At 39.9% G+C, this 13838-nt stretch overlaps 1 protein-coding gene across 1 annotated transcript in view; it reads right to left on the bottom strand.

Annotated features, from left to right (window-relative positions):
• Positions 1-1289, bottom strand: part of MSRA (methionine sulfoxide reductase A) — a 290729-nt gene extending 289440 nt beyond the window's left edge. Inside the window, 1 exon segment of the mRNA XM_035895416.1 lies at positions 1196-1289. Coding sequence (XP_035751309.1) covers positions 1196-1289 — 94 coding nt within the window.
• Positions 1290-13838: the final 12549 nt, after the last annotated feature.

Genomic DNA, 13838 nt, shown 5'->3' with positions numbered 1-13838 from the left:
AGCACAGGGGCATGGTCCCTGCCCTGCTCCTGCTGGCCACACCACTCCTGAGACAAGCCAGGATGCCGCTGGCCCTCTTGGCCACCTGGGCACCCTGCTGGCTCCTATCCAGCCCCCTCTCGACCAACCCCCCCAGGGCCTTTTCCACCAGGCAGCTTTCCAGCCCCTCTGCCCCACACCTGTAGCGTTGTGTGGGGTTGTTGTGACCCCAGGGCAGGACCCAGCCCTTGGCCTTGTTGACCTTCACCCCATTGCCCTGGGCTCCTGGATCCAGCCTGGCCAGGTCCCTCTGCAGAGCTGTCCTCCCCATCAGCAGATCAACATTCCCACCCAAATTGGTGTCATCTGCAAACTTAATGAGGGTACACTCGATCCCCTCATCCAGGTCATTGATAAAGATATTAAACGGAACTGGGCCCAAACCTGAACCTTGGGGAACACCACTTGTGACCAGCCGCCAGCTGGATTTAACTCTGTTGACCGCAACTCTCTGGGCTCGGCCATGCAGGCAGTTTTTTACCCAGTGGAGAGTATGTCTGTCTGAGCCATGAGCTGTCAGCTTCTCCAGGAGAATGCTCTGGGGGACAGTGTCCAAGGCCTTGCTGAAGTCCAGGTAGAGAACATCCATAGCCTTTCCCTCTTCCACCAGGCAGGTCACCTGGTCATAGAAGGTGATCAGGTTGGTCAGGCAGGACCTGCCTTTCATAAACCCATGCTGGTTGGGCCTGATCACCTGGTTGTCCTGAACCTCTGGTGAGCTGCTACTTTGTGGTTCATGAAAAGGAAATTCATAGACTCTCTTCGAACTACTATTGGGCATAGAGTATCCTCTCATATAGACTTGGGAAAACTATATGGTGTATGAAAAAAATGGAGAAAAAAGTCAAATTAATCCCCTCCAAGATACTTAGGAATATGGAAAGCATAAGAAGTGTCACCAAGCTTCTTCAAGGATATCTTCTACCTTCACTGAAAAAATACAGAAGAGAAGGGAATTATATTTTTATTAGGAGGTAGCAATTACAGAAGTCATTCTCCAGTTCAAACCACTAGACAAGATTCAAGTGTCTTTGTCTTCACAATGTTTAAAACCACAGCAGACCCAGAAAAGTTGACCTTCATTATACTACGACAACAGAACAAAGATAGCTAAAGGAAATTATAGGCTTGTTCTGCTTGATCTTGGCAAACTTACAGAAAAATAGGTGATTTAACAAATGTAAAGAAGGGACAATAATGGGAATTTCTTGCAAAAGCTATAATTCATCCCCTTGTAATGAAAATAACATTCCAATCAGGTCTACATTTCAATTCCAACATCTCCATGACTTAGATGAGAAAATGCACAGTGGCCAATTCATTTTTGTTAATTTTTCTAGTCATAATAAGTGTCATCTTTGTGAATATAAGAGGACACAGAATACCCAAGACAAGGTGAAGACCACTAGAGCTTTTGACTACATTAAGTGGGTGGTCCCCGTCTGCTTCAGGGAAGACACAAATATTTTAAAATTCCATAGCATCAGACAAATGCGGAAAAACTGCTATAGTGACTCAGTGAAACAGATGTGTACTGGGTATAACTTAATTATAGGAAAACAACTGGAAAAATATCGATGTCCATAATTATCAAGAGGACAAGCTTCTATCATTTCTACAATAATTTCCACAAGATTATCAGAATCAGTCAGGCCCTCAACAACCGTGGGTTATTCCTTATCTATAAAATAAATGTGATTATAGCAGACAATATGGTTATCTTAAGACAGCTTAAAAATATTACAAATTAGTATTTTCATCTCCTTATCATTTGTTGTCCTATTTTTCTATTTTCTTAACCTTGAAATTGAATATAGCAAAGACTGCATTGTAGTGGTGCACAAACCTGTACAAGTAATCACTTCCATTTTTTATTTTAAAACTTTTTTTTTTAATTGTCTTACTGGGAGTTTGATTGATCTTCCCCAAATTTAGACAACTAAATGTCAGGTGTCTTAGTTTAAGCTAGCTGCCCTGGGTTACCGTTACGGTCAATAATGAGAGTGATTCACAGGACGGATGTGACAGCCATCTAAATCAACTTCTAAAGGTGTTTATTCCTCCACAATGATTATAAAAGTTACTTAGCTCACTTATATGCTGTTTTAACAGTTACACTGGATGAAATACTATTGGTTTTGCTCAAAATTTCTATTGCACAGGTAAAGACTGTGGCCTATACCTCCAGTTGGAGCAAAGGAGTGGAATTCCACCAAAGTCAATCCCACTATGCCAATTTGCAGTGTTGAAACTCTAAGCAGCACCTGCACACGTAGTACTGGACAAATGATTTTAACTAAAATGAAGATGTCTGTGTCTGTTTTCATGAACAAGTGGAGAAGAATTTTATGTTAAATTATGATAAGGTATAGATGGTAAGGAAGAGGGGAATACTACAGCCTTCTTCCTGCAGTTTCTCAGACAGTATTCCACCTTGGTCAAGGCTGGACATGTAGAAAAATATTAGGAACACACTTACAGTTTTAGGTACCTTGCTGTGTACTGGAGCGAGATCTGAAGAAATACATGCTACAGTTATATGGAAAAATGAAAACAATGACACCAGTGCCAGAAAAGTTGATTTACAGAGAGAAAACACCTTGCCATGTAGTAGGCTACAAAATAAGCAATTATTCTGGAGTACTGGTAAATGGTAAATGGTAAATGGAAAACGCCCTAAAATGTATGCAGCTTTTCAATTATTCTGGAGTACTGGTAAATGGTAAATGGAAAAAGCCCTAAAATGTATGCAGCTTTAAAAAAAAATACTGGTTATAGAAGATGAGGTTACCTCAGCAATGGCAGAATACAGAGTTCTACCATGTGCAGAACATCCAGCTCATTTCAGCATTTTCCATGGACATCAGCATGAAAAATAGCATGCAAAATCTGCATCCGCTCTATTTTAACATTTATATTATTATCCTACAGCCCTATTTAGGAAAAATCCGTAGTCACACTGAGAACTGCATATCTCTTCCTTCTCCAGTAAACATACTGGTTCATAGTAAGCGCTCATTCAACCTTGGTACAAATCTGTGTTAAAAATGGTTTACACATATAAATCTAAAAGCACAGACTAAGCCATTACAGTCCCATTTGGATCTCAGCCTACTTTGATACTAGTAAAAACAGAAGAGTAAACCTTGGTTTATATATTATTAATACATACAAGTGAGATCAGACATAGGCCCATTACAGCATCAAATGCAATGCTCCTACGTGAAATACTATTATGCCTCTGTAATTTAAGAAAACTCAAGTTAAACCCTAAACCCTAATCCTCAACTCTACATTGAAATGTGCCACTTTAAGGAATTGTATAGTCCAAATCAAAATACATATTAATGATTCATTAAGAAGTAAACACAAATTGTTCATTTATGAAGTTATTAAACTTAACCAATAATGAAGGATCATAAAAATCAATGGTGATAATGAATTATCTGATTAAAGTATCCAGAAAACTCCAAATTATTACAGTTTGTAGATAAAATATATAAATACGATAAACCATGTCAAATCACACTCACAAATTACATTTTCACGCAATCCAATCAACATTCTGGAACCAACCACTTAAACCACGCAATTCAAATTTTTATTCTAACTTGCCAAATTGGGGTATTTTCCAAAAATAAGCACTTAGATGAGCTTTTAAAAGCAAAGGGGTTAGCAGAAAGAAAAAATACTTTCTTTATTATGTAGGCCAGAAGAAATCTGCAGTGGTGTGTATCTCATTTAGGAAACCAAACTGTACTGAGTAGAAATTCCGAAGATAAATAGTCTTTTCAAAACTGTAGTAACTGCTTTCAAAATAACTTCAGTGTCAATCTGTGTTCAAATATTTGTACAAATATTCCTATTTGCAAATGCATTGCAAGACCCACATGTTGATCATGTTTAAAACCTGAGAAATCATTTATAAAATTATAGAAGTGCTCAGGAGAGAAAGATGGTTATTGTGATATTCAGAGCTTGTTTTCACTTAGAGGCACCACGACAAATGTTTTCTATTGTTTTCCGACTTTTAATAGGGACACCCATTAAAAATTTGTTTTGAAATGTCGTGGGGAAAGAAAATAGCCTATGCCTTGAGACCCCACACTTCATTTCAGAATATGCACGCAGACAGACAAACTTACTACCCCGTTGTGATTGCAAACTTACATCCATCACATCTCTCTGCTTCCCCGAGCACATCACATGTTAATGCCTGGGCAGGAACGAACAACATACGAGCTAAGCCCCCAGAAAGCACAACTGAACTCCTTCAAACGTTCCCTTTCCACCGAATATCGATGTGTAATCTCTTGTGGGATACCTATTTTACCACAGAGCTGTTGAATATATCTTTTAGCGATTTCGAAAGCCAGGGTTGCTGGTTTACTAATATCATCTGATGGAGACACTTTCTTCAAAAATCACTAACAAACCATATTAAAAGGTTTCAGGACATCAACTGGCAATCACGACAGCATCTCAGCCACTATTTAACTACAGTATCTTGCAAAAGGTTCACTGATGTAGTAAAAATCTGACACATCTTGCTACGAAACCAGTTTAGTGTAATAATAAAGTAACCCAAGTTCTTTTAGACAATCAAAAAGGCTGGCTATTTCTAGTAGTCTGGTAAACAAAATGCCATGACGTGCAGTTAAAATGCAAACACATTCCTGTTAAAATGCTTCTCATTAATGTTTCTTCCTTTCCTTCGGCATATAAGAAGAATTAGGGAAATGTACTTCTGCAGCATGCCAGAAATTACACATCTTACAGGCTGAACAAGCTATTCTTTAAGGGTAGTGTAATACTTACTAGAAGTGAAGACGATCCATAAAAATCTACGCTTTACAGTTACTCTCTGAAATAATAATGCTGATTGCCACAGCAGCAGTAGTATAATCCGAGCACATCCAGGCCTCAGAGGCAGTATGCTAGTATTTGTTCCTAGGAAATCAGAAATAAGGTACCTGTCTCACTGAAAATCCAGGCACCCTTGGAGCAAACAAACAATGGGGTTTTAGGTCCTTAATTTTATTGAAATCGTAAGACATCCACGTTTCAGGCGTCACAGATTTTTTTAATCCATGTACGAGAAAAGAGCAGATTTTGTTCACAATTTACAGCAAACAGGTCCTGTAACTACAAATTGAAGTTTCCATATCCAGTGTCATCAGTTCAAATCCAGCTCTGTCATCTTCAAACACTCCTCACTTGGCAGAAGTCAGTATTTTTCCATCTCTTGTTTCCTCTGAAAGTAGAAAATTCAGCAATTTCGTATGCTTTCTAGTAAGATGCACGGGAAGAAATGTTTTCGAGCAGTAGCAAAATAATCGTGCTCTCATTTCTTTTTTTGCCCTTCAGGCGTAGCCTGGGTGTCTTCGGCTTGCCCTGCTGGTCTTCAGTGTTGTCACTAATAGCTGGGAGATGGAGCTAGGACAGCACGAAGCAGCACAAATAAATATTGTTGCTTTAAGAACATACTTACTTTTTATATTAAGATGTCACAACTTTCTCTCTACTCTTACTTCATTGCTGGGTCAGATGAAATCTTTAAGGAGGTTCCATTAAAAGTTCGTATCTGCAGCATATATGAGAGAAACGCTGAAATTCCCATTCTGAACATATTCCGAAGGAGGTCAGATTTGGTTTTAAAGCATATTCATGCCGATGAAAACTTTTTTTGTTGCAAAAAATGAAAATTCTCCCTTTTATTTAGGTATTCCCTCTGTAATCTTCCAAGTTACTCGGCTCCCTTACAGTTTAATCAGACACACAAAAAAAAAAAAAAAAAAAAATCAAATATCGTATTCCCCATATGTATAAACTGACATTGTGGAGGCTTCATTAAAGAAGTCTTTTATTTCTCTTATCACTGGTAACTGAAAGTCATTTAATGTACCACCACTTTCAAACAGCCCAAGAGACTTAAAAAGCTATCTAAGTTTGAAAACCAAAAAGTTCTGAGTTTTTCTGTACCCCAGGACGGTTTTCTTTCCTGAAGCTCAAGCCGAGAAAGCAGACAAAAGAAGCTGATTTGACTGAGCCGTGCCAAGTCTTGCCTTTTTTTTTTTCTTTCCTCGGCTCTCTCGCTCGCTCTCTCTCTCGCTCGCTCGCTCCCAGCATGGCAACCTTCCCGAGCAGTCTTGGCGGAGCTCCAGCCTGTGCCAGTCTGTCTGAGTTCTTGTTTTCCAAAAGATGCTCTTTGCGAATCAATTAATATATTTAAAAACAGGAAACTGTGGGTCAGTAACCAAATCTTGGCACCAACAACTGCTCCTTCTGCCAAATCGGCTTATAGATTTCATGGTTCCCTACCTTTTACAATGGATATAACGTTTTTGCTCACTGATCGTGGAGCACTGGAAGCCATTCACTGTTCGCAGTGATAAGAAATCTGTTCTCTAAAAATGTCCGCATGCGACACATGAACAACCTGCAGTAAATCAAGATTCTTTTGAAGGCGGGCGTATGTGTAATTTTAATAGGCACCAAATACTCCTTAAAATAATGTTTTCCTTCTCTCCTCCCGAGAATCATGGGAAGACGCCAAGGAGCAGGAGACGTATAGATTTGAATTAAGATCACATTCGAAAGTCATGCACATTTTAACTTTCTCAACTCTAGCCTGAAAACTACAACGTTGTATCAATTCCACCACTATTAAAAACCAGCTGAAAATACTAAAACTGATCCCAGCTGACGGACAAAAAATCTTCAGCGACGTCCACACATCCGTAGATGCCAATGATGTCATCTGTTAATTCAAAAGCATGAGTTCTTCTTGTGGCATTCATAGGAGAAACGGCTCAGCAGTAACAGTTAACTTTGGTGGAAAAAATCTTAATACGTTGCTAGACTTTAAGGATAGTAAATTGTAGTTGGAACTTGATTCAAGGTATTCTAAATTACGAGAATTCATAGGAGGAGAATTACAGGAATAAACTTTTTTTTATCTTCAAGCTATTTGCCAAGGCAAAATGCCAACTTGTTTAAATATATGCATTGCATTAATGAGCAAAATAAATTATGTAGGAAAAAAAACCTTCCCTAAGTGTATCATTTTATAAGTTTATGGATACCACTGATTTCTTGTTAAGTGATTCAATATAGAGTCCTGGATGTTTTGGGGCTAAGCTGTTATTCAAGACTTAGTGCTCCAGCCTGCCTGAAGGTTTGAGTCAGGGATAAAGTTCACTTGGATAAAAAAAAGAGGCAAAATATTCTTTCTCTATGTAACACAGGAGCGTGCTTTGTTTCACAGGCTAAGAAAGCCCTGGGGGTTTAAAAGTGTTGCTTTAAGATCCACATTTGCCAAAGGTCTTTGGAGAGCAGAGCAATGCCCAACGGGACGGCTGGGTGGGACTGCTTGGCAAGTTGCAGCTCATTTAATTCAAACCTGCCCTGTCCCGTCTTTGCATCAGACACACGCCTGAGATACACCAAGTATGTGGTTGCTGAATCAGCATTTCTTCCTACTAAATTTATCAACACATTTTGCTTCCCTTGCTCTCCCCACCTATTTGTTTAGCCTCTAACCCAAGATCTCTAGGCTTCAATCCAGGGCTTTACCTCCATGGAATACAACGGGAGCTCGCACACCCAGAGCATCTTCAACCCCCGCCTGGACGCTGTCCTGTGCCCCCTGCTCTGGGTGAGCCTGCTTGGGCAGGGGGGTGGCACTGGGTGATGTCCAGAGGGCCCTGCCAACCCCGGCCATTCTGGGATTCTGCGATTCTGTGATACCTGGATGCAGATATCTAAATTTCAGGTCTGAAACTAGCACTAAATCCCACCCTACAGGTATTTCATCAGGACAACAGAAGACTGAGAAGCAAATTGCCAGCAGTCTTCAAATACCTAAAAAGATGGTACTAAAAGGGAGAACATAAATCGTTCTATGCAACTACCACGAACCGGACAAGAAATCAAAAAAGTTAAACCAAAACAATAAAGACCTAGCTTAAGCCTTAGAAAAATTTCTGAAGACACAACTGCTACGTTCTTCAAGAAACTGTGTAATCTTAACTACTGAAACTTTTCTCAAATAGGTTAATTAACTAACCTGCAGACAGGTGGATAAATTAGACATCCTCCCAAGGTTCTCCTTGCCTTGTTTCCAATGACTGCAACAAATCTACCTATGGTTTTTCCCAACAGCCTCCCAATTCCAGAAGAAACATCATTAGCTTTAAAATCACATTTTTGCCTCAAAATATTGCACATCCTATCATTTCAATTAGCACCTAGCATCGTTATGACAGGGCAACTTGGGAAAAAATACACCTATGTATAAATTTTCTATTTCTTTTCTTTGTGCATTTGACAGCAAACTCCAGTATGTCAGTTTGCCTTTACTGAAAGGCCACCAGACATCAACATGGGAACAAAAAGATCCCATAGAAATTCCTGTCAGTGGAATCGCCTCTGAAAGGCTATACGACTTCAGCAGTCACTATTAGAAACTCATCTTTTAATTAGTTTTCCTGCAAAAAAGGTATGTAATGACAACAGAGTAGTTCAGCTATATTCCAAAAGAGATGTAATTCCAACAGAGATGAATAATTTTAACTATTCCTTCATTACTTTTACTGAAAGTAAGGCAGGAAAACCAAATATATTTCCTAGCAGCCAAGCTTTCCTGGTAAGAAAAGCCTTGCTAATAGGATGAAGAGCCTTATTTTATCTCTCTCAATATACCCTGCTCCAAAAACAGTGGCTCTCATTTGCAGAAATGACTACCTTCTTCCTCTCTTAAAGCATTTTTCTTCAAATATGTAGTTTACTGTAGCTCTCCTAATTCCCCCTCTCTTCTCTTAAACACTCTGTAATTGCAGTTCTGCTCCACTCCACTGCAATTGCTTACACCACCCTCAGCGACAACTTCCAAGATGCATCTTCCTCCCAATCTGAGCTGTTAAAATCTTTCAATGCAATCAGTTTCTCCTCCTTCCCAGAAATAAGTTTCCAGCCCAGATCAATCTACTGTCCCACTTAATCCCATATCCTCCAGATAGGAAGAAAATACAAAATTTTCTCCACACCTTGTGTTTCGGGACTTTTTTTCATGTTCTCTGCCTGTTTTTTGTCTTACTCCCCAAGTAGCTCCTCCAGTTTGCTTTCCTCCTTATTGTCATTGGGTGTCCCACAGCTCGGACCTCACTCCTTTCCTGCGCTCAGACTGCGGCCTTTTCCATGGGAGGCTGCAAAAAATAGTCCAGCACCCAAATCTCAGGTAACTTTGACCCACCCTCATGACACCAGGCTCTGTATTAGTAACTCTATAAAGTACTTTTTGACTCTATTTTTCTATTAAACATCCTCATATCTCCGGCTATCCTGATATTTCTTTGATGTTGTTCCCTCCAATGCACAAAATACGGAAGAAGTTGGATTCCTCACCATTCTCTCCAAGTATTCTCCTATCCATCTCTAGTCCAAATTCAACCACCTTCGTTGTTGACAAGTTTACCACTACAGAACAACATGTAGGTCTGTCCTTCAACACTAGCTACATCCCCATGCTCACAAAAAAATCCACAAATTCGTTCTTTTTCAAGATCCTAGGTATCACTTTGATCTTTCTTCTATGAATTAGGAAAAAAAAATAATATTTATCTGTGCCATAGTCATCACTTAATTCAAATTCTTTTTTCCATCTTTTATCTATTTCACCTTGATGCCCCTACAATTTGTTTAAAATTCTCCTGACAAAAGCCTCCTGATGTCTTCTTACTCTGCCTTTTCTCAAAATCCCTTTATTCATATATTTTTCCATTGCACTCAAATGCACGTGTGTCTCACAGAAGTGGTATACCTGGATACCTGTCCTAGTATACCTGTCAAGTGAGCATGATTTCCCACCTCACAAGTGGAAAACTTAGGAATAGAAGAAGTAACTCCATCGTTTAAGTTGTTATATTTGGAATCTAATACAAAAGTCGCCCACAAGACCGGCTCTCCTTCTTCGCTTGCAGGGAAGGCAAATCTACCCGGCAAGTTTTAGGAGAAGAATTAACGTGAGAGAATGATGTACAAAATGTAGAACCACTTACAGGTCTACATTTCCTCATGTAACACAGTAAGTGCATGGCTAAATGCAGGTAATATAAACTACAAATGTTAACAAGTATTTGTACATATAAAAGGGCCTTTATCCATCGGAAAACCCAGCAAGACACTTTAACACCAAATAGCTACTTTTAAAACTTTAATGTCAGGTATACCTCTCATTTCCCTTTTTGTCTTTCTGGACGGAATACCGAAGTGCTATGGATCAATGGAAGTTCTGTATCACTCCATCCTGACCACCTGATATGAGACTATTGCTCAAAAGCAGTATGCACATGACATTCCCCAAAACATTTTATTAACGCGTTCTTAACGTGGCATGTTTTGTCATGTCAGGGCTAACTCTATTAGCCTTTCTGCTATCACACTCCTGTTATCATTTCTGGGCATTCCCATTAGAGAAAAGTGAAGCCAGTTCCTCTGAGAACAAGCCAGAGATTTTTTAGGAGTCTAATTTTGGAGCCAGATGCTTTGTTGATTTATTATTAAAGGGTGAAAGTACATTACGTGACAGAAAAAAGGCTACTTTTACCTGGGCTGTTCTTATGGAGAGATGATGACAATGAATTGCCTAATGACTCTCCACTTCTCTGGTTTTCATTTATTATTAAATAGCCAAACAGGGGTGAAGCTCTAAGAACCCATAAGTGAGTGAACGTTGCTATGACATAGAGACCAGTATAAAAGGAGAATCAACACTGTGAGAAATAACGTTGAAAAAGCAAAAAAATAAAAGAATATTGCAGCCACGCAAAAGCAGCAAAGGAAGATAGCAATACCTGAAGCGGATTCCAAGATGCAACCACAAAAATGGAAAAAATATATAAGAAAACAAGACTAAAGGCCTATAAATGCATGAACAATCTGAACATGAAGGACTAACTCTGCAAGAACCTCCAGCATGCAGCTCAGGTCCCCCAGACTCCCACGGTGACAGATCGATAGACTGATGAGATGTCCCTAGCAGGGACCACCTGTGATGGCTCATTTTGCATTTTACTAAAGGACAGACCGTCTTTTCCTTGGCACCTGACCACTTACCAGCTTCACTCATCATTTCTCATTTTGACAACACAATGTACGCGTGACTGCGGCCTTTTCCAGGGAAAGCTGCAATAGTCGAGAGATACTGTGGAAAGGGATGAGCACCAGCAATGGATTGTTCCAGCTGAAGCCAGCTGAAAATCAAAGCAGCAAATCTGCATGCCTGAACTGTGCCGCGGCACGGTGGGTTTAGGGCTGGCGCACTGTCGCGCTGTTGAGTGGAGTTCTCCAGCTTTGCAAAGCAAACAAACTGCAAGTCCAAACTCTACAGGAACCTATCAACAACTTCCTAAATATTCCACTGTGGGAATATACTTCAACTACTCATCACCTGCTGGCTTGACGCCCCAATTTGAAATTGCAGAGTACATGGGTCAATCTTCACTAAGTGTGTTCTTCTTCAGTTTTTGGAGGACCAGCTGTTTTTCTGAGTACATCAAACTGAATTTGCATTGCTAGGTTAAAATGTTTTCCCATTCTCTTCGTCCAGTACCACCCGCAACACTTTAGATACATGCATTATACATATAAAGTGCCACATGGATGTTTAAACATCATTTGTACCCTTAACTGCTTATAATTTCCCTTTAGATCTCCGGAGAAAAACAGATACTTGCAAAAATCAAAATGTTAGGAACCCAGCTTCACAGGCAGTTGTGACTGTCATTTAGAAAAGCGATTACAGCGTGCAACATGAAAAATATATGCATAGCACTTTAGGTAGAAGTAGTTACTCATAATGGAAACCACTTACAGTTAACTTGGGTAGAGGGAAAATAGACTTGTAATGAAGTGGATAAAATCTCTCAAATATCTTCAGTGATTATGAAAAAGGAGGCTCTGAAAATAACTAAGAAAGGTAATTTATCCAAAATATGATCAGGTTACCCTCTCATAACTGGCAGTCCATGTGTGAGGAATAAGAACATATTCTTTGCTTTGCATGGAGCAAGGGCTTCATAGTAAAATTCAGGTACAAAGTGCTTTATTTTGCGTTCAACATTCTCTTCAAAAATTAAATTTTCACAAATTAAATATTTTAAATGTTTCTACAGAGATGAATATCTCAGAATTCCTCATCTGCATCCTGTCATCAGCCCAGAGAGTGCAGGTTTTTACTCATTTTCCACTTCTATTATACTGAATATTTTTACAACAGTAGTACCCAGGAATGTCTGTGCACAGATATCCACACATATAGGTGCACAGATATCCACACATACAGGATACGTATTTGATGTTCTATTTTTTTTCTCTCTCAGTCAAAAAGCTTGCTTTTAATTGTTGTAAATTCAGAGTAGGTCTTGGTGTCTGAAATGTTCAACAAAAGGATGGCTCCTTAATGAGGGCTTAAGGAGAAATTTAGCCATGTAAATGCAAGAGGGCAAGTCTGAAATCCTGCACTTCCGCACCACCAAAGACTGGAGAGACACCCAAGTCCTGCTGACGGCTACTTCGTGACCGCAGGTCCCATCCTCATGACCTGTGCCAACAGCCCAGGCACAGCCACACCATACTCGTACACTCTGAAAAAGGATGGCTGTATCCAACTGTCGACTGGGAACAGTTCCCAATTCATCCTAACTCCCAAACCACATCTAGGAATTTCAGAGGAACGTACTGGTTGACCAGAGCAAAGGCAGACCCAGGATTTCTCTAACAGAGATGATCGGAGTCATCTACATCTACTGAGCTGGGGCCCTGATACCAGTCAATTGACTGGCACCAAACCAGGCTGCAATGCCCATGCAGGGTACTCAGTGTTAAGAGTCTGAATCCAGCTTTTCCTGAGTGGGATGGTAACCTACTCCAGTGAAAGAGAACATCTCTCAGGTAGTTTGAAAAGCAACTTGATGACAAAGAACGGCACAAGGGACCAAATTAAATCAACTAGCACAGAATTTAGGTAACTTGGCAGGAAAACAAATGCGTTAACCCAGTCAACAGTAAGATACAAGGTATAAGGTCCTACCCCAAATCTCTTCACTGCTCAACACAGCATTTCAAACAGGAACCATGTTCAGCTGCCAACAGCATCAGAAGACATTTTTCAGAAGCAGAATGCTTCACTGCTGAAGAAGTGAACATGGCAAACAGATATTCTGTTGGTCCTTCTGCTTAATTTCAGAAGTTGCAGCTGCGCTCCAGAGCGATTACACCTAAATCACTGAATTTGTGATTGGATTTATGGGAGAAATGAAAAAAAATAGGAGGAGGGTCAGAAAATCCCACACACTCAAAAGATCACTAGCTAAGTTCTGAAATCAGTATCTTAAAGAAGAAAAAAACTTAAACATATCTCTGGGTCATCTTACTGATATTTCTCTTCTTCATAAAAAGACATATTAGTACATTCTGCTTAAGGATCCACCCTCTACATTTGGTTTGCCTGCTCATTTCTTCTCTTTCCTGTTCCCTTTCTGAGTAGTAACTTTGAAAATTGTCACTCAAGACACTACTAAAATTAAGCATTATGACTCTGTGAGCAGTTTATTGTATTAAAAGTCATCTGAGCGCAACCTCTTCAAGATGAGACTTCATTTCTTCTCGCCATCACACAACAGGTCAACCTCAGTAAGTGCAAAAGGCCAACCCTACCCTGGGCTGCATCAGGAGAAGCGTGGCCAGCAGGTCAAGGGAGGGGATTCTGCCCCTCTGCTCTGCTCTGGGGAGACCTCCCC

The sequence above is a fragment of the Egretta garzetta genome, unplaced genomic scaffold, assembly GCF_000687185.1.
Source record: "Egretta garzetta isolate BGI_Z169 unplaced genomic scaffold, ASM68718v1 scaffold325, whole genome shotgun sequence".
Classification (NCBI taxonomy): Eukaryota; Metazoa; Chordata; class Aves; order Pelecaniformes; family Ardeidae; genus Egretta; species Egretta garzetta.
The sequence above is the reverse complement of the archived record's forward strand: the minus strand, read 5'-3'. Positions and strand labels throughout refer to the sequence as shown.